Below are 24,212 nucleotides of genomic sequence, written 5' to 3'. Positions count from 1 at the left end.
GCTCTAGATTCAGATCCGCTCCTCAGCCGAGGGTTTCCCCGGCGAGCGCAGCGGGGAACCCTGCGGAAGGAGCTGTCCAGGTGCTGAAGCGAGCCCGACGAAGCCTCGGCTCTCTACCGACCCTCCTTCCACACAGCAGCGGCCGGCCAACACTGCCAATTTCTTCCAAACGCCATTAAAACATTGACGTTTTCGTGGCGGAGACTGACAGTAGCCAATGAATCGTGTGACATTTGCATCGCTCCGGTCACGACATAGCAGTCTAAAAATGTTGGCCGTGGAGTGGACGCGTGCGTATGTGTGTGTGTGTGTGTGTATGGTCGTGTATATGCGTGTGTGAGAGAGAAAGAAAGCCTGTGAGTAGATTTTCTCAGTTCCCCGATTGAGGCCAATTTGAGAACTGATTATCGCCACAGATGATTTTATTAGCTTTATGCCTCGTAGGTCGTCCCTCACCGTGTCATGAGCGTGTTTTTATGGTTTCCCAAAATAAAGATACTATGGGAATATAATTCGCCTTTACAGCAATTGGCTTAACCGTTTGTCATTCATCGGGATTAGCCAGTCGATGGTTAAAGCGCACATCAATCAATCTCAAGCGTCTCTTCCTTAATTTAAACACGCCTGGACGTGGGCTGCTGAAGATGTTATAGGCTGAGGCTCACATTTCAGGGTGTGCGCAAATATGGAAAAGTGGTGATCTGAATTAACAGTAGTAGGCCTGTAGTAACAACCAAGGAAGGATGCGTAACCTCCAGTGTGCTCAGGGACCGGGTCTAAAGATGCTGCTGTAGTGGTTTAGGAGACGAGTTAAAGAAATAAATGCAAAATGCACATATCTACGTGCTGAATGTAATTTATTGAGGAAATGAGCAGAACAGATATGATTTAGCACATTTTGAAAAGTGCATCAACACCAAAACAACTTCGTTCAATGAGCCATAAGCACTAACACAAAACCTATAAGGGCAGCTGTGTGTATTATGATACAAAGGATGACATTTAAGTAGGTCTTTTTAAAGCGAAACTTGGAATTTTCTAGAAATTATTCATTCCTGCAACAATCATTGTTGCAGCTTTTATCGGAAAGCTTAATGTCAACATATAATCGCAACTACCTGTCCAACAAACATATATATTATATATATGTACTGGAAATTGCACCTTTGGGTCATCAGAATATTCTTCTGAGCTAGGAAAAAGCATGACGTCAATCAATGAGAAGGCCATCTAGAAAATAATACATTAATAAAGATGAATGAATTTTGACAGATACTACTGTGAAAAGGCATCTGTAAAATAGGGACCTTTTTTCCGAAGGTGCAGCTAGGTAGTTAAGTCTCAAACTATACTATCAGGATTAAAAAAAAAAAAATACCCTTAACCATTTTTTTTTTTGCTTTAGCAAAGGATACCAAATACATCATCTACCCAAATTACATCACATTTTCTGACATTTCTGACCTTGGACAGTACATCATCAATTTCCAACGGTTTCCTAAAGTTAGAAACTGTAGAAGAGCAGAGACTAAAGTGAGGGGAAAATGAGAGTTTCAGCTGGTCAGTGTCACTTACACAGCCAACAGGTGTACATGAGATAACCATTAAGCCCAACCATTAAACAGCTGGAAGTAGAATGATATGACTTGACATGAACAAAAAAATGAGGCACTGTAAGATTCTGACTGATTTCCCTGTGCCCAGTTGAAACATGGTAGATAGATATCTTGCAAAAGAGCATTCATTTGTAGTCTTTTTTTTTTCTTTTCATTAGCGACACAAAATTGTAAAAACTACGTAACAAGGAAGAGCATTCTAATCAAGATTACCTTGATTGTGTGGAAGAGGGACCACACTTCTCTTACTTACTAATAAAAAGTGCCTGCGCTGAATCAACAACTATAACAATAGCTTGTGGGCCTCACAGCTGTATATTTTTACTCACCTGCAAAGCAAAACAGACCATGAGGTTAATGTCAGAGAGTGACATATGCCTTGAATGTGTGCGAAATTTGGGAAAAATATATACACATATTTTACAAGAGTCCCATACAGTATGAATACTAAAAGAGATCATCGGTTTGTCTTTTTATATCTGAACTTTGGGAAACTCACAGGTTTTAATATGAAGCTGCGTTTACACACAAAGTCTCAGAGGGACACAATTTGCCGAATGATGCCATTACAATGACGGCTAAATGGATAATTTTCCTGCTTTATGAACAGAAATGGTGACAGCTATATTCTGAGTCCTAATGTGAGTAACACTCTGTACAAAATGGTTCTTGTTCCCAACTGCTGTTGCAAACAGGAGCATGGTGGGTCTTCTTTATCTCCTGTTTGTCCACTGTCACTGTGGGTCAGTCACTTAGCCTAGATGGACCAGGGTCATGACTGTAGTGTACTCGTGCTGCAGACTGTCCGTGTCAGTGTCGCACAGCGTGTAGTCGTCTTTAACGATTCGGTCGCAGCCAATCTCACCGTTGCCAAACAGGCCGAAGAGTGGGGTGTTAGGGAACACCTTGTGAAAGGCGTCCGCCTCTACGTTGGCCTGGTTGTTGTAGTAGTTCTGGCCTCTCCCCACGCAGGCAAACATAAACCCTAGGGTGTTCCTCTCAGGAATTTTGGCTGCCTTTAGCCGCCGGATAGTGGCTTCAGCCGCCTTTGGGGTGCTGATGTCTTGGTCCAAGAGCACAGATGCCCCCTGCACCTTAGGGCCACTCAGGGCCAGGCCCACCACACCGTATGCACCCTGGCTACAACTACAGAGTGAGAAATAACAGGAGAGGGAGAGTGTGAATATTGCAAAGAAAAGGCAGTAAAAAGTGTTTAAAGGGGTGATAGAATAGTTGTCATAGTTGAATAAGACAGTTTGGTGGGTAAATAGGACATATATAGAAGCTCAAAGTCCCACTGACACCCCTTTACTAGGAAAATCTCATATTTTGAAACTGCCGCTGAAAACGGGCGAATCCCAACAAAGCTGGAAGTTGACGTCAACCTCCCAAAAACCGGAACCTTTGTCAGCCCATGGGTGTATTAAGAGCACGGTCACGCCCCAACATTTACATAGGCTACACAACTGACCTGAGATCAGGTAGTCTTCTGAATCTAGGTCGCGCAGATCTCTGCTATTCCATTACAAAATTCATTTCTGAAACTTTTTTATGCGAGAAATCAACTATGTAAAGCTCAAATATGGGCCGTTTTACGAAAATGGATGGCTAATTGCAAATTTTGCCCGACTGTGTGTCGGAGTTCAGCGCCGGTGCTGCCTGTGTTGTTGCCTCGCCGCCCGGCCTGCCTTCCTTCCTTCACAGACCCCGGCCTGCTCTGAGGTATTTGGAGCTCCGTCACGACTGGCAGCCCACAGCACTCCATACCCGCGCAAAGTCACCGGTTTTAGGATAATGGACTACTAAACGCTGGTGCTCTGACAGAGCTCCAGGGCCTGCCGCTCCCCTCTTCCTGCTAGCTAAATGCCCGGTGTGTGTGAGTGAGAGCACGGTCAGCGAGCTTGTTACGCCAGCAATCTGTTACCACAGGTTCCAGTTAATCTTTTAATGTGTGTAATTATAATGTGTTGAGTTATTTAAACAAACGTTTGGGGAAATAAACGCCGCTTGTCCCTGAATCTCATTGATTGAGCCTGCGGCTGGATGTAGCTCTATCAATGAGAGCTAGCTCCTCTTAGAATTCCTCTGAAATTCACAAATATTCATTAACTTGAAATCGGACACCGTTGTTAGACGAAATTCAAACTGTAAATATAAACAAATTACGCTGAAAATGAAGCCAACTGTCCGTGATTTGTAGCTAGCTACACATAGCTAGGATTGAAGGGACAGTCATAGCTAACAAAACCCCCACTGTTCACAAAAAGTCCTTAACTTGAAATCGGACACCGTTGTTAGCTTTATAAGACATTTAGGGAAATGTTGTATAAGTGGCGTGATGAAATTCAAACTGTAAATATACTTTATTTATGCCGAAAATGAAGCTAACTATCTGTGATTTGTAGCTACACATAGCTAGCATGAAGGGACAGTCATAGATAACGAAACCCCTAATCTTCACAAAAATTCATTAACTTGAAATCGGACACCGTTGTTAGCTTTATAAGACCTTTAGAGATATGTTGTATAAGTGGCGTGACAAAATTCAAACTGTAAATATAGCTACTCTAGTTATGCCGGCAGCTGACAGCCAGCCAAGATTAACTGGAACTGTTGTAAGAGATTGCTGGTGTAACAAGCTCGCTGACCGCGCTATCACTCTCACACACGGGCCATTTAGCTAGCAGGAAGAGGGGAGCTGCAGGCCGGGGTCTGTGGAGGAAGGCAGGCCGTGCAGCGAGGCAGCAACACAGGCAGCACCAGCAGCTGAACTCCAACACACAGTCTTACCAAATTTGCAATAAGCCATCAATTTTCGTAAAACATCCCATATTTGAGCTTTATATAGTTGATTTCTCGCTTAAAAAAAGTCTAAGAAGTGAATTTAATAACGTAATAGCCCGACAAACAATGTATAACTTTGCAATGAGACCTGCTGTCAGTCTCCCATGTGTTTCTATGTAGTTTGCTCAAACCAATCAGCACGTAGCTCATTCTGAATATTCATGAGCATACCATATTTGGAAGAAAAGCTCTCCAAATAGAGCCATATTCACAGGGTAGTTAAGGGCCTAATAAAATAGCATTCGGGCAATTTTCAGCCCAACCAATGTTACATACCCCATTAGGAGACCTTAAGGAACAGTGTAAAATACCCTATATAATCATTCTATCACCCCTTTAAATTAAGTGTTAAATCATAACTTTGTGTTATCCACAATAAATTAAATCAAAGCCTATTACAGGGCCAGAGCTTAAGGACGTTAAACGAAAATTAATTTTGGGACATATTTGGGACGAGAGAAAACACCTTGGTAACGTTACAATGAATGGCGAGGAAACTGACGTTGCAAGTTTTGTGTAGCACACAGCTCTTTGACAACATAAACACACACAGCACATAGCTAGACCCGCTAAATCAGACACCTGTCACCTCCAGCACTGACTACTTGTTAGGCATGCCGATGTGCTCAGCTTGTCAGTCTTGACAGATTTTGCGCCTGAACTAGCTACCGTTTATCGTATCGTCTCATGATCAAATGGAGATTTGACATTACCCAGCAATCAACAGTGCATATCTGCACATGACAACAACAGCAAACAAAATAAGAAATTATTAATTTAATCGAATAGTTTTTCATTTATTTTATTTATTTATTTATTTATTTATTTATTTATTTATTGGACCTTTGTCAAGAGTATTTCCCAATAAAGAAAAGAAGGTTTGCCTTTTGGCACCATTTTTAAATTTAAACAGGAGGTCTTCTTTGAATACAGGCATATTTTTAAAAAGGGCCTGTTCTCCGCCCAACATATTGTCAGAGGCCCCCCCTCCCCACGAGCCCCAGTGCACTGCCTGCACTGTCTATATTTACACCCCTGCCAGTACCTATGGAAAGCCAACTATTTTAAGTCAAACTATGTTTGAGGAAGCCTCAACTATTTGAACTTGAACAAGAAATCACTTCAAATTGTTATTTTTTACTAAAGCATTATCCTTCCCAACATAGCTAAGAAATAACCCTGACTGAAATGAGGGACATTAACTCACCAGTGTCTGGGAGGAGAAAAGACACTTTCTACCAGCCCCCCAGCGATGAGAGCTTTGCTCTTGGCCAGCGGCTCCAGTATCTGGCTGAGGAAGTGTGCTCCTCCAGTTTTATATGCCTCATAGACAAACATCAGTACCACACGCAGCTCTGGGTTGTCAACTAGTCCTGGAAAGAAAGTGCAACAAACAAAAGAGTAATGCAACCAACACGTTCTGGAAGAATTTACAAGATGATTGCGTAACTGTTGTGAGCCTACACTCACCTGCTTCTTTCAGGGCTGTTGGGGAGATGGACTCTTTGCAAAAATGAAAGGGCTTGATGTGGACACCTTCTATGCTGGGGAACATGAGTGTAAAGCCAGCCTCCCCTTCCTGGTACTCCTGAGGAAGGCTGGAGTGAGAGCCACTGGGAGTCACTGCACAGAAGAACAGGCATGAGGTAGAATATTAAGTTATATGCAGTAATTTACACACGTCACGTGCCATGGAGGCCTGTGAGTGTGCGTTTTTTTTTTTTTTTTTTTTTTTTTTTTTTTTTTTTTTTTTTTTAAATTCTAGCCAATAACCAAGCTGTTTTTTTAGCAGCGAGTTCCTCTTCTGTGGCTGACCACTAAGTACATGTGCTGAAAATGCACATTAATAACTTAAGCATTCTAAATATCAAAATGAAGGCAACTGTTTAAGGTCCCTACCTAACTAATCCAGAGTTTACATTAATTCTAAGAGGAGACAAGCAAGAGACAGCGGTCAATAAAGAAGACATTTTAAATGGCAGAAGGAGATAGGAAAGCACAGGTGTAAATAAAAAAATGTTTTGTTTTTTTGCAGAATTCCACTTAGCTGCTAAGTTTCAGACTCCTGACACTGTGCATGCTGGCTCACTGTCAGGGCTGTCACAGTCAAAATGTTGGTTGTGAAAATGGCTATAGACTTCTTGCAGCCTTAATATCTCCTTAATATATGACAATTCTTACTAACTTCTACTAGTAAAGTATGTTTGACTTTGTAGTGAGAAGTTAAGAGGATTTTTCTCCTGATTTTGGCACAGGCTGTTTTCTTGGTTAGCATTCAGTGGCCATTAGAGAAACTGCAGCTCAAGGCACTATTGTCTTGGCCTCACCAATCAACTGTGGTGGTTACAAAACTCACGCTAGCAATGCTAACCACAGAAAAACATCAGCACGAATATTGACTGAAAGACACTTAATGGGATATTTGCTCAACAACACAAACTAGTCTCGGAAAGACCAGCATATACAGTACATCATGAACACCAACACACCAGGTACGATTCCACTCAATCAGTGACATTAAAGGCACTTCTAAACAACTTCTTTAGCAGACGGATGAGCTACTGTGCAAATGAGAAAACATCCGGCTGTGCTGTCATAAATTTAAAAGGATAATAACAAAACCGGCATCATTCACCACTCGTACACCTTTAAGATTTTACATTTTTGCTGAGCTAAAACCTTGCATTTCTACATTACAGAAAACATTTCACTGTATTAAAAATGAGCAAAGACAGCACATTAGTATCTAATTCATCCCCATCCTCCACTGTGTTACAGTTTTGGAATGTCTAAGTGTATCACAAGTCATCGTTTTAATACTGTGCAGCCCTACTACCAACATAAATACTTGAAGCTATGTGGCAGTTTATTACAAGTAATCTATAGATTCAACCTTATCCAATCCAAGATTTCATTCAATTGAATTAGATGTGTGTGGTGACCCTGTGGTGACCCACAGCTGCAATACCACAAAATGAGTGTTATCACAAACAGCTAGGGCTGCCATTAAAACTGATAGACGACGGGAGCCTGTTAAGCCATCATCTTGAGGAAAGAGAACATGGCTGATGGAGAGTCACCTCTCCGCAAGGTTGTGATTATATGGAGAAATGGGGAGCACAGCACCCGGCAGACTAGGCAATCTTTCACAGGGAGAGGCAGGAAGGTGCCACCACCAGTGGTGCTTTCCAACTAGGCAGCAACAGTGGGGATTTATGTGTAGTCCTCTATGCTGAAAGGTGAACTATTCTTCTTTGATATACCCAAAAAAAAAACATTTTCACCAGGGATCCTAGTAGATGAACTTGCTAAGGCCGCATATTTGTACCATAACATAGTGCATTCCATTCACATCGGAACTCGGAAGCCAGAGCAGGGAATGACGTCATACCCGACTTGACTGCATTCTTTTTAACAAGTCAGAATGTCACTGTGGGGTTAGCTCTAGCCAGGTTAGCAATACCAGTTAATAACGCATTACGCTGTTTTTGTGCATACAAACACTATAGCAACACGTCCACAAGACAGAGGTTGGACAGGACTGTGTGTGCAACTGATTTAGTGAGACACAAATAAGACCGAAGTGTTAATAATAAACTGTATGTTACTACAGCTTTCAATGCTGTTGATGCACGGATCAGCCATGTTGGATTTTGAGCTTGGGGTACTGCAAGGTTTTCCAACTTCCCAACTCTGAGATCTGAGTTCAAGGAGGGGGGTTCCGACTTTGACCTCGGAAATTCCGACCTCCAAGTACAAATGAAACGCGCTAATAGTTTTGAAGCTCATTTCGGAAACATTTTCATATTAACATCACATTAAATGAAATCAAATAAATTTAAATTAAATGTGGCAACCCAGGCTTTTATTGGGAGGTGATGATTTTATTTTCTTCTATATGAATGAGGAAATATGAGAGGCAGAAAAGAGGAACACTTACAGACTACGCCTTGTGTAGTGACGCCCATGATGTCACAGCCTTTGGGGAAGAGCAGGCTCAGTTCCTCAACTGTGTCTGGACTGTGGCGACTCTTTTTTGCTTCAGAGTAGTTGAGAAGAAGAAAAACGTGTTAATGAGAAAGGTCACTGTTTTTTGTGCGTATCATTTTAATATGAATACATGTACAGTATTGCTGGAAAGTAAAAAGTCCTTTATGCAACAATTTTAGATTGAGAGAAATTTCCACCAGCAAAGCAATGAAACCGCAAGGTTGGCTGCACACTGGCCGCGTGGCGTGCATCGCAAGCGTGTTGGAAGCGTTTCCAGGTAAAATAGAATAGGAAAAGATGTTTATATGTCATTTTGACACAAATACATATTAATAAATTATATTTTGATGTTTGAAAGTCTCTAAGTTTTGACATAAATGCAGATATAATAGTAATTAAAAAAATAAATAATTATCGATTTTCAAATATTGCACCTGTCAATACAGAACGAAATATTCTGTAGCCTATTTTGCCGTCAATACTGCCGAAGTTGTCTTTGCTGTAATCAAATCAGTGTGTGTGTGTATGAATATATATATATATATATATATATATATATATATATGTGTGTGTGTGTTTAACATAGTATTTCATTTTATCAACGGGAAACGTGTACAGACAAGGCTAGCAGCAGCGCCGCGTCAGACACGTTTCTGGTGTGCCAAGACATAAAAAACGCCACTCAACTGACACGCCATGCTGTCGCCACGTAGGCAGTGTGCAGCCAGCCTATGTCTATAGTTTTCATAGTATTGCAAAACACTGCTTAATACCTATTACAGTTGGATCTAAAGGAAACAAATACTAGCAAATACAAGCATACAAGCCTTAATTTTTATAATTTTTGATTGGCTGGTCGGTGTCAGTTAGCTCTAGTCTGTTTAACCAAGGTATATTGCAAGTAACTATGAAATACTGACTAAACTGACTATAAACAAACTCTGAATGACACCTTTAACACATCTGGTTATAAACAGTCATGATACACTCTCTATTTGTGCTTAAAGTGCAGGTGATCAGTGATAACAATAATTGCAGAATTATTTAATATGTCACAACATGTGCCACTGAAACTGCATTGACAAAGAGGAAGAATCATCGTAATATGACCAAACTCCATAGCAGTGCTCACTGAGTCCTTTTTTTAATGTTAAATGATTACTTTGTCAAGCCCCTATGAATGTAAATAGTGAATACGATTTTAAAGCTGTTCTCAGTTTTAATTCCATCCATCGGTCAGATATTTAACATACAACACATTCAAGGTTCTCTATGCATCCCAACTTTATTTTAGGCATATGTGATGCCTACTAATATCCAGTTATGATGCTGTTATGATACAACTAAATCATTATTTATGAAAGATTGTGTCACACCAATTTCCTCATATAGGACGTCTTTCTGACAGTGGTGGAATGTAACTAAGTACATTTACTTAAGTACAGTACTTAAGTACAGATTTGAGATACTGATACTGAGTATTTGCATTTTATGCAACTTTATACTTCTACTCCACTACATCTCAGAGACAAATATTATACATTTTACTTCACTACATTTGTCTGACAGCTTTAGTTACTTTCACATTATACTTTTTCATCCCCTTCCCGTCCAGTGAAAACCACGCATCTCCAAATTTTTTGATTTAGAATGCGCCATAATTAGGGCTGCTCCCTCTTAGTCGATTAGTCGACTAATTGGTCGTTTTGGTCTTAGTCAACTAAGATTTATATAGTCGATTAGTCATGTTTTATGCTTTTTTTTCATGATGAATGACTTATTTCCAAGAACCATATGATCACATCTCTGGTAAACACATGAATTAAAGTGGCGCTTTCGCATGACTCTTTGCGGAGAAACTCAGATTTACAGATCTGTCGATTAAATCAACTAATCGATTAGTCGATACAAATGAACGAGTGTTAGTCGACTACGAATTTATTCAATCGAGCACAGCCCTAGACATGATCAAGTCCAACAGCACTGAGATCCCAACCTTTATTCTCTCTGTAGCAATACGCTTGTCCATTGAAGGCCTCATAGTCAACCAATGCCAGAACTGTTTTGGGCAGGAGAAACACTTTCTGTAAATAATCAGAAACGCATGTGTTAAAACCTTAGTCAATACACGACCAAACAATATACAAACTCCTATTAGTCATTTTTACTTAAAAATACATGATAAAACATGTTTTATCAGCTCCTTGACACATCAGGTTTCAGACAATTTTTTTTACTCCAGGACTACAAGAGATTATTTCTGGCTGAGCATGTATGTTTAAAGCAAAAATTAATAAAACAATTACTACCATCAGGGCGTTTACCACTTAAGCTATTTTTGTACAGACATTATCCATAATCACATTGTAACGTTACTGCACATTGGCCAGGTAACGTTTGCTACGTGTCTTGTAACGTCCCAAACAGCTTTCCATAATTACCTCCACCTCCTCGGCCAGGATGCTGCAGAGGACATGGGCCTTTGTGTTAGACGGTCCACAGGCGGACACCCAGGTCAGCTGCTGCTGAGTCCTCAGCACTCTCCGGGCACAGTTTCTCCACAGTCTGCACACACTGAGGAGAACCACAAACACACTCAGCTGTAGCTACCTGCTAGCTTGGCAAGACCTTTGGCTATTAAGTTTGTGCTTCTGTCAGAAAAACATGACTAAGCAGCTGCAAGTAATTAAGCACGAAACGTTAGGTTAAGTAAAGGACTTCTAAAAGACATAAGAGTTTTAGCTGTCCCGTATGTCTACGGGATGTAACGTTAGTTTCACTTCCATTCGACAGCCATTAACGTTAGCGAAGTAAATGTTTAGCATGCAAACGTGTTACCCTAACGTTAACGTTACCTTGCGATCCGGAGAAGCGATTTGGTTGGTACGAACGTCAGAATTCGCTCAACCACTTCGTCAACATTGCTGAGTATGTATGAAGCCTTGCTGTCTTGCAAAGAAACGGTAACACCTTCACTTTCACCCATATTTCGCTCTCAAGTCGTGGGCTTCTACCATAGGCTTTTACAGCACAGCACAGTCACGAACTTTCACCCGCTCCTCCGCCGCTGCCGAGTTAACACACTGCCCCCTGCGGAGAGGAGGAGCTATGGCCGTTACAAGTTTTCCCCTACATTTAAAGTTGTTTGTACAAATCCTCCAAAAGGGCGTTAGTTTTTGATATACCCTATATACCCTAGGTAGAAGAAAGCACAACTATGTTTCACAAAATAGGGTCTTGGGGTCCTCCATTTGAATCCCATTTCTACTACATTTACATACGGGACAATGGTTATACAAAATCCAGGAAATAATTAAGTTGACCATACTAATAAATGATGCCAGAAAGAATATTACTTGACTGTAAGAGACTATAAGGGGGGGTGCGAAAATAATTAAGTTGTAGGCATTCATTTCTGGAAATAATAATCAGAATGTCACTAATTTGGGACTGGATGTTCACAAATAGTCATTGAATACAATAAAGCAAATATTTCATCAATATCTTGCACACTTTTGTGATTATTTCTGCCAATATTTTTAAGAGTCACATTTCAGTGTACTGGTGATGATCCGCAACTAAGTGGTTATAGTTCATGTTTATCACATAACTACATCATGATGTGCATCTTCTTTGAAATACAAGTGGTACTTCCACTGTAAAAGCGTACTAAAAGTGACAGAATTTCATGTTAGAAGATAGCCGCAGTAATGACAAGATTTCTTTTGATATCTTACATTCCCCCCATTTCCTCTTAACAGCATCAAACAATACCAATGAAACATTTGTAATAAAGCCAAACTTAATACTAAATTATACCTAATCCAACCTTTTATTCATGATAAAATGAGACAAACACATCAGTTTCTCAAACTCAACAGAAAAGTGAGTAGTATGCAAACATGTCGTTTACTTAGCTGATCACAATAGTACATTCAAGCAACTAGGCTAATGTCTTCCTCGTTAAACTGGAAGTGTACAACAGCACGGACAATGAATACATGTTTACAATACAGAAGAACCAAAGACACACAAGCAACTTTACAAAACTACACATAATAAAAGTCCCTTTATAACCTTGGCTTAAGTTATGGCTTTGTTGACAATGATTATGTGCAGTACATTTCCCCCCCCCCCCTCCCAAAAAAGTGCAAATTCACCTAACATACATGTAAACTTATTTGAGAAATGCAGTGAATTTTGAGTGACCTTTGATTACAGTATGTAACGGAAACAGTGTGGTTTAACTGTAGATCACCAAAGCTACCTTGTGTAGAGCTCGTTTCTTCAGGATGACAAGGTCAGAGGACACATAAATACAAGGTCCAACGTTATCTGTAGCCGCTGTATCATGTAGGGAGACGGCCATATTCAGAGCAGATGTGGGGAGAGAGGAACAGAGCTGGGTCAAAGGTCAACTATCTCCATTAGAGTCTGATCCAGCATCTGCGTTACGCTCAGGCCCTCTTCTTTAGCACGTGAGAGTTTATCTGTTAATATAGCATTTCATTGGTTAAAAAGAAAGATAAAAAACAAAGCAGCCCAAAGATGCACAGAATCTAAAACAGACATCTCTAGTCCAGGATTACAGTGTTTGACATGTGCTGGATATTGTTACAAACCTTATGAGAGTGTGAGAAATATCACCCCTTAGTATATCTTTTTCCAATAACAGAAGGTGGCATTCACTAACTAAGTACATATCCCCAACTCTGATACTGTGGGCCAACTCACTATAGATATTATACTTAAGCTATAGACATGGCTGTAGTTAAGGATGCATAAATTAGGTTTAGGACAATAGACTGTGGTTTGGCAATGTACTTAAATTATGGTCATGACCTACACAGTATCAAGTCCAAGTAAAGAAGTTTGCTTGTCCAAAATTGCGAGATCAGGGACAGTGGGTCAAGGAAATTTTATTTATTCTTAATGCAATCAAAAGAGCAAGTCAAAGCTGCATTGAAATCAAAATAATGGGCCTTTTAGTTCCCAGCACAGATGAACACACTCTTGTAATTTTCAATTCTTATATTTGTTAAAAATGTGTCCTCCTTTCAGGTTAGCAGTTAGAGAGGGGGATTCTGGGATGTACAAGGAATTCTGGACCCCTTGCAGCAATTTTAGGAGACTTCCTCGGAGGTCTGCCACTAGCACCCTCACCGGCCTTCACGCCATTAGTAACAGCACTAGGGTAGGGCATCGAGAACTGATTCCTACTTGGAATCATTTCAAAAATTACGATTCCATCGGAATAGTTTCTTTATTGGAATTGTTTGGAGGATTTGGTTTCAAATCTGATCATGGGCTCCAGATTTAACATGCGCAAGTTTTGGTTTCCGAAGCGGCCAACAACTCTTGTTGCGTTGCAGCCTCGGAGCACAGTAAGTGGCGCTCTAGCGTGGCTTTATTTTATATTGAAAAAGCCCTGTAAAACTGCAAAGCACCATTGAATCAAAATAAAACTTTCCTCGTATTTGTGAAATAAGCATGTGACCCGTTTCATCTCCACCCCTCAAAGAACCGGAATCGAAAAGGAAGAATCTGAATCAGAATCGTTAAAATCCAAACAATGCCCATCCCTAAACAGCACCATGCAGAAGTGCTACAGCCCCGTCAATAACAGTAAATATATCAAATCATTCTGCAAAGGTTTCATAACCTGAGGTTGTCCGACCTCCCATCTGAAACTGCAGTTTGAGCATGCATAATGTGAAAATGTTACATCGTATTCTCATTTGTTAAAAGCAGTACTTGGTTTAAGCTTTGCGTCATAGACACCGTTGTTTATACCCTTTTTATACCACAGCATTAGACAATATGCCTGGACGTTTGGGATTCAGAAGAATGAAAGCCTACGAGAGCCCATTCCAGTTTAAGCCTCGTTTAAGGCTACTCTCAGTTCATTGGTCAGAAGGCGGTTTTTCTCAAGCTGCTTGTATAGATGGTCTTGACAATCAGAAAGCAGATAAGAGGAAAGAGAAAGAGACAGAAGGCAGGTTAGTACAGAAGACAAAGAGTTAGTGCTTTGACGCAAATCACAACACAAGTGTCAGTTTGTACTCAAGCTGTTGAACTGCAAACCCTTATGAACACATACCAGCAAAGTTCCATCTTGTTGTACTAAAGCTGGACCGCCGAACTTCATAAACCCTATCAAACTAAAGCAATAACTTACTCGTCATTCACATTCAAAAACAAGCGGTCATTAACTTGCTGTACTGATTACCCATGGCAACATCACCTACTCACTCCTTTTGTGCTTGCTGAAGATTGAGGTTTTCCCCCCCAAAATCAATTTCTAATCTCCTGATAGAACTCCCTTCCTTAAAAGGATGCAGACACTAAAGACCATTGTTAAGATGTTTAAGTACTTTAAAATTTAAAATCCCTCGAGATGTACCGTTGATTCTTTTGGCCACCAAAGTGGGCACAAGATATTAGGGTTTGGAAGACAGTACATCTTTCTGCTGAAAACTTGCAATTATGATACAGAAAGCACCCACACAAATGGCCAAATAAACGGTCTATCAAAGAAGGTAACCTGTCATAAGTTCTGGTTATTTTGCTGTATTCTTCTAATTGAAATGGAAACTGAGAGGACCGTTGTATTTCATGTGAACATTAGCTAGTTAAGAGTAAATAAAATGAACGCCCCAATACTGTCATTACACTCAATATCAAGAAAAAGAAAAACGGAAAAAGAAACCGTGAATGGGAGGGGAGCTTCAGAGTTTATTCAAAAGCTACTCAACATAAATTAAAACACAGAGGACAAAAAAAAAAAAAAAAAAAAAGGGAAAATTGAAATGAAGAAACATGGCAAGAGAAAGGGGGAAGGGCTGGCATAGATGGAATAATGTTTATTTTACATAAAGAAATATGGCTCGAAGGTCTGTATGAGAGATGAACAAATGGATGGCGGCAGCGACAACCCAATGTGCAGTAGTGACAGGACAGTAAGAAAATACAGAGAGACAGAAAGTTGGACTGCGCTGCACAGGAGAGGATGATGTTCAACCAGCTTCTGGGGTGAGGGGTGTAAACATTTAGCTGTGAAAAAAAAAGGGAGGACAAAGTGTTGGGAGATGTAAGAGGAAGAATGGAAGATAAATGACATGCAAAACAAAACGAGGGAAAAAGGATGCAGAACACAGCCAGAAAAGCTAAATAAAATGAAGCTTATAAATTATTTTGCGAGCAGCTATAAAATAAACTACTACTACTACTACTACGTTAGAAGTTAACCAAAATGTTTGGGATACCCAGCCAAAGACCCACCCACACACCCACCCCCACACAGAAGGATTTTAACTAAATCCACTCATGAATTAATTTAGCCAAATAACAATCACTGCACTCAAACACACCACAAGAGGGAGCTATTGTATCTTGTTAAAAGTGGTTAGGGTTGTTGAGCTCTAAGGCATAAAGCACAAAACAAGCGTGTGGTGAATTACATGGAAGTCATGTCGTTGAGGGCATGGTCCAGCTCCTCGCTGATGGCCTTGTACTTCAGTTTCTGGGCATACAGCTCATCTATTGTGTGGTAATTATTTTGAAGTGGCAGTGAAGGATGTGTAACGGAATAAGAAGACAACAGAAAAACAATAATAGTGTCAGAGAACAGAAGTCAAACAGAGAAACTGCTGAAAAGAAAAAAAAAAAAAAAAGGAAGGACAGAAATAGGAAGTGCACATGGAACAGCTGCTGATGTAGTGTCAGATTCCTGAGGAGTCACTGAGAAACAGCATCACATGTTCCGTGACCCTGTGAGGACTGCATGGAAAGAGCTGGCCTTGAACAGTCACTACACCAGAATACCAAACAGCATTGTGGTGAGAAATGTTGCTGCCAACATGAATAATATCATGCCGGCCTCTGTAGATCCCCCCCCCCCTCCCCAGTCCTCCACGACAGACAACTGACAGTGCAGATATTTGTCCTGAGTCCTATTTAACACCATGCTGTCCGGTTAAATAACCTCACATTGCACCAATGTTTACAAATATAAAATTAGAAAAAAAAAAAAAAAACATCGCAATTTACCGTAACAAACACACCCCTACATTTTGTAAAAACAATTTTTTCAAATGCCTGAAAATCAAGTGGAAAAGATCCATACCCTCTAGGTCATCAATGGTCTTCTCAAGTTTGGCGACCGATCTTTCAGCGAACTCAGCACGAGTCTCGGCCTGAGTGGAGGAATACAGTCAAACTTCAGCAATTCACATTAAAAGGTTAACATTACTAGCCACAGCCCTACAAGCATCATAGGCACATAGGTGCTGTTAAAGAAATCAGAATATCACTTTAAATAGAAATCGTATATAGTCAGCATACGTAATTCAAGTAACTTAACGAGTCAATATTCAGTTACAAAGAAGCTCTACACACTGCCTATGTAAAAAAAGAAAAGAAACTTTGGACCGACTTTGTTTCTAACTTAATTTAACTGACCTCCTTCAACTTGTCTGTAAGAACCTTGATCTCCTCCTCGTACTTGTCCTCCTTCTGCGAGTACTGTGGTTGCGTACAAAGGCCAGAGTTAGGAAAATATACCAGACCAAGTTTTAAAAACACGTGTTAAGGGTTTATACTGTGGGTTATTTGCAACGTGTCATCCTGGTCAGCCATCGTACCTTCTCTGCCTGGGCCTCCAGAGACTTCAGGTTGTTCTGCACGGTTTTCAGCTCCTCCTCAAGCTCAGAGCATTTGCTGTTGATTTATGGTTTGGTTAAACGAGCAGTAGGATGCCACAGACAAACAAAAGAAATAAAAACAGAATTTGTCTAACTTTGTCTGGCTTGGGAGGAGCACATGAACGGAAGAGGGAAGGAAGTGGTTACCTCTCCGACAGCTCAGCACGCTCCTCCGTACGCTCCAAGTCACTCTCAATGATCACCAGCTTACGGGCCACCTGAAAACACAACCTACAGAGTTTAATCCCACAGTATGTTTGATACATTGATAGTCAGAAGGAATTGAAATGAATTTTACTACTGTAACTCTGACAACTATTTATGACTTTGTGACAATAACACGCATCCGACAGAGTGTTTATTGACCACAGCTGTTACATAAAAAAGGTAAAAGAATGCAGAAAATGCTAAGCTCAAAGTTCAGAGTGCAGTGAACAGCTGAGAAACATGCCTCCTCGTATTTGCGGTCAGCCTCCTCTGCAATGTGTTTGGCCTCCTTCAGCTGGATCTCCTGCAGCTCCATCTTCTCCTCGTCCTTCATCGCCCTGTTCTCAATAACCTTCATGCCTCTGGAGGGAAAGAAAGTAGCATGGCAGGCAAGTCATGAGCACCATAGGAACAGCAGCAGGCCAACACGTTTTGATAGTTCCCTCTTGTACGACTGATAAAGAGAGGAGTGGTTTGTCTTATAAGGGAAATCCAGTTGTTTGTGTTGTTTTTTAAAGATTATTTTTTGGGCTTTGATGGCCTTTAATTGGCAGGATAGCTAGAAGGCAGTGGGGGAGGGAGGGGCGGTGACATGCAGCAAAGGGCCGCGGGTCGGACTCAAACTCGGGCCACTGTCAAGGATTTAGTCTACACTCCAGCGAGGACACAGCGTTATGAAGATAGGTCTGGCAATGCGAGACTATGTATGAGTAAACACCAAGTACGGCATGACACGCACTCCTGGTGAGGAGTGTGACTGTATTATAAATGCCGTCAATGCCCGCACTTGTCGCAATAAAAGACGTTTCCATCAAAATGCTACAGGTGTTACAGGTTTCCACTATTAGTCATAAGTTTTAATGCATTCATAATAAAGAAATTTGGATTTCAACAATTGTGTGTAAACTTGCAATTTTCACCTAAGACAACTACTTTTCTATCCTCATGTTTCAATTTAATATTCAGTTTTGAACATCAGTGCAATATGACTTCCAGCCACCAGTTGGCAGCACTGTGTGAAATGTTAGGTGTGGTACACAAATAGCATGTATCGGGTCCAATCCATGGGGCAACCGCCTGTGCTGAGCAATGAAACACATGCGCAAGTGCCCAAAACTGCAGTTCATCGAGTGGCCGCCTGAGGCTGGGTCCAGAAGAATTGAATTTTTTTTATAACTCATCAGATTAAGTTATATTCAGGCTTAAAGTTCTGCATAAATTAGGGCGTGGTCACGTTGACTGACCGGTGCCTGTAGTGAGACCAGGCCAACACAACAGCTAAAGCTAATCCAAATCACTGCACTTGACCTACCGGCCGTGCTTTTGCCTTTCGGACAATTTTCAAGCTAATATCCAACGCATGATATGGCTTGCTGTACGTTTGATTGTACTAACTTTTCTTTTTACAGTCACTGGTCCAATCTCAGATTTTTAGTACACTGTAGTTTGGCAGAATCCAGCATTTCAGTGCTAGAGTAACAAAAAAAAAAATTAAACTTGTTTCCCCATTTGTCTTAAAAAGGCATTCAGCACCAGCATGACCATTGTGCTCCAAACAATTTGAACAGCATGGGACCTCATTCCTAAGTACAGTGGAGTGATTTCGGACTGGGTTTTCCTGTCCTCACCCTGCCACATCACTTGTTTTCATAAAGAGTATATTTCACTGAAACAAAAGATTAGGTGATTGATCACAAAATTGGTTTGTAAGTATAGTACAACTGTGAATTTTCTGAATAAACACCAAGGAGCTTATGAATAGGGTTGGATACCGAAACCCGGTTCCACTATGGAACTGGTTCCTAACGAAATGGTAGTATTCAGACCGGATTAGAACGCAAATTTCGGTTCCACTTAATGAGTCGACTGAAATATTTTCTCTCCGTTGCTCCGGACAGCGGCAGACTTTTTATTTTTATTTTTTTCCCTCCCTTGCCGAGTGGTGCGCGTGCCCGCTTGCGGTGTGAAGCGCTTGCCCGTACTATTCTCCGACAGGCACTCTACAATCACTGCTGATCGACAGCTTTTTGTACACGCTCCGAAACGGACATAAAAATATCACACTTTAGAAATCACCAACTGTAACTGAATGGAAACAGAGACTAAAACAGATTTATATGATGGAAAAAAAATGACTGCATCATTACAATTGAAATCTGACATTTTTAATCAGAGATGGCCCATGGTTAAAGAATATTTAAATCTATAATTTCTTTTTTTGTACATTATATGGCTGTATATTATTGTATCATGTTTACACACACACACACACACACACACACACACACACACACACACACACACACACACACACACACACACACACACACACACACACACACACACACACACACACACACACACACACACACACACACACACACACACACACACACACACACACACACACACACACACACACACACACACACACAGTCAGGAGAGGTGTCATATCTTGCCAGAGAAGGCAAATATGGTAACTTTTCTGCAAAAGAACTGCTAAAGTTTGAAGCTGGTTAAGTTTGCATACCAACTCAACATTTATTTTATTGTTACTTGTTAATAGTGTAACTTATTTATTATTAAATTATTGTAGTTGTGCGTTAGGTGACTTAGGTTTACTTATTATATATTCAAGTCCTTTAAAACATAAATATATTTGTTAAATTTAAATAATTGTCAATTAAGAAAAAAAACTTTATAAAAAGAGCGCTCTTTGATGTCAGTTTTTCAAGAATCGGTTTAGGAATCAGAATAATTTTAAAAAGCACCGGTTTGGCATCGGAATCGTAAAAATCCAAACGATACCCAACTGTGCTTATGAATGGATTGTGTTGACCAAGTACGGTGTGTTTTCTGGGCGCAAGGTACCCACCTCTCGCTCTCATCAGCAGCCTTCTCAGCCTCCTCCAGCTTGGTCAGCGCTGTGGACAGACGCTCCTGAGCACGGTCCAACTCCTCCTCAACCAGCTGGATACGTCTGTTCAGGGAAGCTACATCGCCCTCAGCCTAGGACAGCACAACACCACAGTCATACAGAGTCAAATCAAGTTCATTAGTATAGCCTAAAATCTTGTAACATGTTTCAATTGGCTTTGCAGGCTTACAGCATCCAGCCCATCCCATACTCTCCAAGGAGAGCTTGGGCTGGGTCAGGACTCAAGCCCAAGGGAGGGTGCAGGCTCTATTGTGCACATGTTATACACAGGCTGAGGGGTGGATGGCATCTCTCTTTTTTTAATACAACTTTTAAACCTACTGTTGGTAGTACCTTAAAATACAATTCCAGACCAAGTTATCGACCGTTCCTTCCCTCTTTACAATCATGCCTGCAATTTACTGTGTCACATTGATTTTGTTTATCTTGTCGCATAAATAAATTAGCGTAAAAACATGGCTACAATTTAGTATTTTGGAGGGGATGAATCAGCTCCCTGCACTCAAACTAGCTAGTAGCCTGCAGGAGTTTTACAAGGGAGGATTTATCTCAGAGGACCTGTGGTGCTGGTGCAACTAGCCTACTTGTTACAGGGCTGTTTGTTTATCCGGGACGCGCCGGGTGTTGTCCTTTCTTCTTCCCATCGTGCACTCACATCCTACAGTAGGCTAATTTCAAGAATGTCTACCTGATACCTGATTGCATTTGAGCATAAACCGTCGCTGCCTGGGCCTAGAAGGCACGCTTTTTGACCAGATTTACGCCTAATGCCGTCGACAGGGGATTAATTGTCTTAAATAATTAGCAGCGACTTACTGATTCCCTCGCACTCCTCTCCTGATTCAGTTCTCGCTGTAGTAACGCTGCCCGGTCCTCCGCCACATCGGCCTGGTCCTGCAACGACTTGATTTTCTTTTTCACAGCTTCCAGAGAGCTCCCACCGGCCATTTTTGCTCCTTTGGTCTCAGCTAAGCTAGTTTTCCCTCAGCTCTGTGCGGGCTGCCTCAACTCAGACACACACACTTGGAGATGCGGCGCGTTTGATCCCCACCGCCTTTAATCAACCGCTGATAAGGATTGGGACGTGCCACCAACCCCGGAAGTAACCGATTTACACGCAAGGAATCCAATTTATCAAATGAATAAAAAAATATTTATTAATTGTGAATATTTCCAGTGTTTATTTCCTGATTAAATTCATGTCAATTGATTTTAGATTTGGTCAGTAAGGCGATACAACTATCTAATTTATGAGGCGTCTGAGTGCATCCCCTACTGGTAAATTGAGCTAACCCAATCAAAATCCCAGCTCCTAACAAACACTGATTCAGTCATAAATTAAGTTACAATTGTGTAAACATAATTAATAGTCTTATAATGAACACAACACAAACCTTATTGATAATATTATAATTATTTGTCAACTGTCCTTCTGTCCTTCCGTTTTTGTAGGCAATTAATTAGACCCCACACACTTGTTTACCTGCTAAAAATACAATAACATTTTTTTATTTAATGCTGCTAACAGTGCTGTCTGCAGTGCAGACATAATGCTTTTTACCCACCACCCTATAACATTCCAGTGTTTTTTGTATTTGATTATCTATTTATTATTGCATCAATTATGACCTGATTTTATTTTATTTTAGGTGATTCAACAAAGCACTGCTGTACTAATTATTTGTTTATGGCCTATTGAGCAGGCTATCTCTATTCTAATTGATAGTTCCTCATATTGTAGTAAATAGGCTATTCAAAATGTATAGGTCTTGTTTTTAGGCTACTTTTCTTATCTGTGGTATGCATCTGTTTTGTACTTTTTTAAGTGTTCTTGTCAATAAATCAATCAATCACTCAATCAATAAAGTCCATCATGGGAATCAACAACAATTATCTTGTGCCATTTTATGTTATCCTAATAATGTTGTTGTTGTTGTTGTTGTTTTTGACGTTGTGGCAGATTGTGAAGTAATCAATTAAACGTTATTAGTGTTACATTAAACGCAGTCAAGTCATTTTATCAGGGTTGAACATAGTGCCAACTGAAACCTGAACAAGCACAAATCTGTCAAAGATTTTACACACCAAAATATGCGTGTAAAATGCCCCCCGAAACCCTACACTGGTCCTCAAATTAATACAAATGGCTGTGGAATGCATTGGTAAGCCCATGAGCAGGGACCTTACCATATATACAGCACAAAAGCTAAATTTAACAATCCATATTTTCATCCTATACAACCTATAGGCCTCTTATAATTAAGTATTGCATTACTTAATCATTAGAGTAAATCTGTATGGGGACTGATAATCTTAGTTTCCTGAGGGGACCCAAGGGGTGGTTCAAGGTCAACCCATTAGGCACTAGATGACCCACTGGGGCTTCTCCACCAGTCAGTGGTACTGTCAGCCCAAACTCACATCTGTGGCTTTCTTCTCAGCAAGCTCCAGTTTCTCCTGGGCATCCTTCAGGGCTTCAGAGTACTTGTCCAACTCATCCTCAGTTGCTTTCAGCTTCTTCTGCAGTGCTACCAGGTCATCCTCAAGCTTGATTACAGAGAAACAAGAGACAGCATTACTCTCAGACTCAATCACACCTAGTGTTCTACCTTATACTGTATGGGAAGAATCTCTAAGGTGTGGAAATAATCGTTTTTACTCTACATAATAAACTCTATATCAACCATTTAGAAATGCAATCTTTCTAGGCTGTTTGAACATGCCTATTATGGAATTACGGAATCATAAGAAACCAATAGTAAATGTAAAAATATTATTAAATATTAAACGTAAGATTCCACTTTTGTTACCAACTTCATACAGACAAAATGTAAGGTAAAGTAACGAAAAACAAACAAAGATATTGTGATTTTTAAAAATGTATGTAATCTTATGGAGATACAAATATTTATTCTCAGTCACAGGACACTGGACATGCAGGAACAATGCAGCGCATGGCGCACCGTGCCATTGGCACCGGTGCGTAAAAGCACCAGAGCTGGTTTTACAAGGCATGTCGACCTGTTTGCTCCTGTCCTCAGCTGCTTTCTTGTCTGACTCGGCCTGCTCGGCTCTGTCCATGGCATTTTCCTTGTCGAGCTTGAGCATCTGCATCTTCTTCTTGATGGCATCCATGGCTGCTAATTGATGGGGGTCCGCGCAAACCAAAAACAAAACAAACTGAAAGGAGCGTCTGCGCCACAATGAACGCCAAGCTGGAGTACGAGCTCGCCTGGGTTGTAGTGAGTAAAATATGTAGTTCGACCAGGAAGTTATTGGATACCTAATACTTTTTTTTTTAACAACTGCAGCTGTTTGTCAACGCGGGACCTGTCTTTTTTTCTGGATCTCTTCAGTGATTCGCTCTTCGAAGACATTTGACCACTTCTATGACTGTACATGGGGTGTAGAAGTCAGGAGGGCACTCCCCATTCACACCAAGACTTCTCGGTCCACTCCTATTTCTAACCCCCCCCACCACCACCACCAAAAAAAAAATTAGCAGTAGCAGCTCCTCTGAGGTTATTTGGGAGAAACATGCCGATATTAGTGACCTTATCCAGGAAAATAAAAATAAATTAAATACTGACAAAATGCAAATTAGGAATAATTTGACCATTGTCTTGCAATTATTGTATACTTTTTACATCTGTCTGTGCCAAAATAAAGGATTTTAGACACTGTTTAATGAATAATGTACTCAACCAATTTCAACAGAGATTGGTACCAGAAACAATTGTAATAGCACCCTGTGCACCAGAGCTATTCATACAAAACAAATAGATCTGATTGGATTAGCCCCTGTGAAAGTTCCCTCTGTGGGGTGTCATATTAGCCATTATGGCTTGTTTGTCTTCCAGGGATCAGTTCAACATCCAAACAGCAATCAGATAGGCTTTTCTCTCTGTAGAGGTA

General features: G+C 40.6%; 1 protein-coding gene and 1 pseudogene across 1 annotated transcript; both read right to left on the bottom strand.

Annotated features, from left to right (window-relative positions):
• Window positions 1–840: 840 nt before the first annotated feature.
• fbxo22 (F-box protein 22) lies at window positions 841–11,588 on the bottom strand. Its single transcript, XM_028577558.1, has 7 exons — window positions 11,306–11,588; window positions 10,892–11,024; window positions 10,447–10,534; window positions 8,401–8,499; window positions 5,931–6,083; window positions 5,668–5,833; window positions 841–2,762 (listed from the first exon to the last, which is right to left on the bottom strand). The coding sequence occupies exons 1-7, from the start codon at window positions 11,434–11,436 to the stop codon at window positions 2,369–2,371; spliced, it is 1,164 nt and encodes a 387-aa protein (XP_028433359.1). The 5' UTR covers window positions 11,437–11,588; the 3' UTR covers window positions 841–2,368.
• A 3,710-nt stretch (window positions 11,589–15,298) lies between these two features.
• On the bottom strand, window positions 15,299–23,447 carry LOC114552577 (tropomyosin alpha-1 chain-like; annotated as a pseudogene).
• Between the last annotated feature and the right edge of the window lie 765 nt (window positions 23,448–24,212).

Source organism: Perca flavescens, chromosome 1, assembly GCF_004354835.1.
Source record: "Perca flavescens isolate YP-PL-M2 chromosome 1, PFLA_1.0, whole genome shotgun sequence".
NCBI lineage: Eukaryota > Metazoa > Chordata > Actinopteri > Perciformes > Percidae > Perca > Perca flavescens.
This window is presented reverse-complemented; position numbering and strand designations above follow the sequence as displayed.

What these genes read in the sequence shown, in the direction of transcription:
- fbxo22 (XM_028577558.1), bottom strand. Translation starts at nt 11,436, where the DNA reads ATGGGTGAAAGTGAAGGTGTTACCGTTTCTTTGCAAGACAGCAAGGCT. An exon ending in TTGCTACAGAGAGAATAAAG is followed by an intron (nt 8,500 to 10,446) that starts GTTGGGATCTCA and finishes ACTACTCTGAAG; the next exon opens with CAAAAAAGAGTCGCCACAGT. An exon ending in AACAGCCCTGAAAGAAGCAG is followed by an intron (nt 5,834 to 5,930) that starts GTGAGTGTAGGC and finishes CTTTCTTTCCAG; the next exon opens with GACTAGTTGACAACCCAGAG.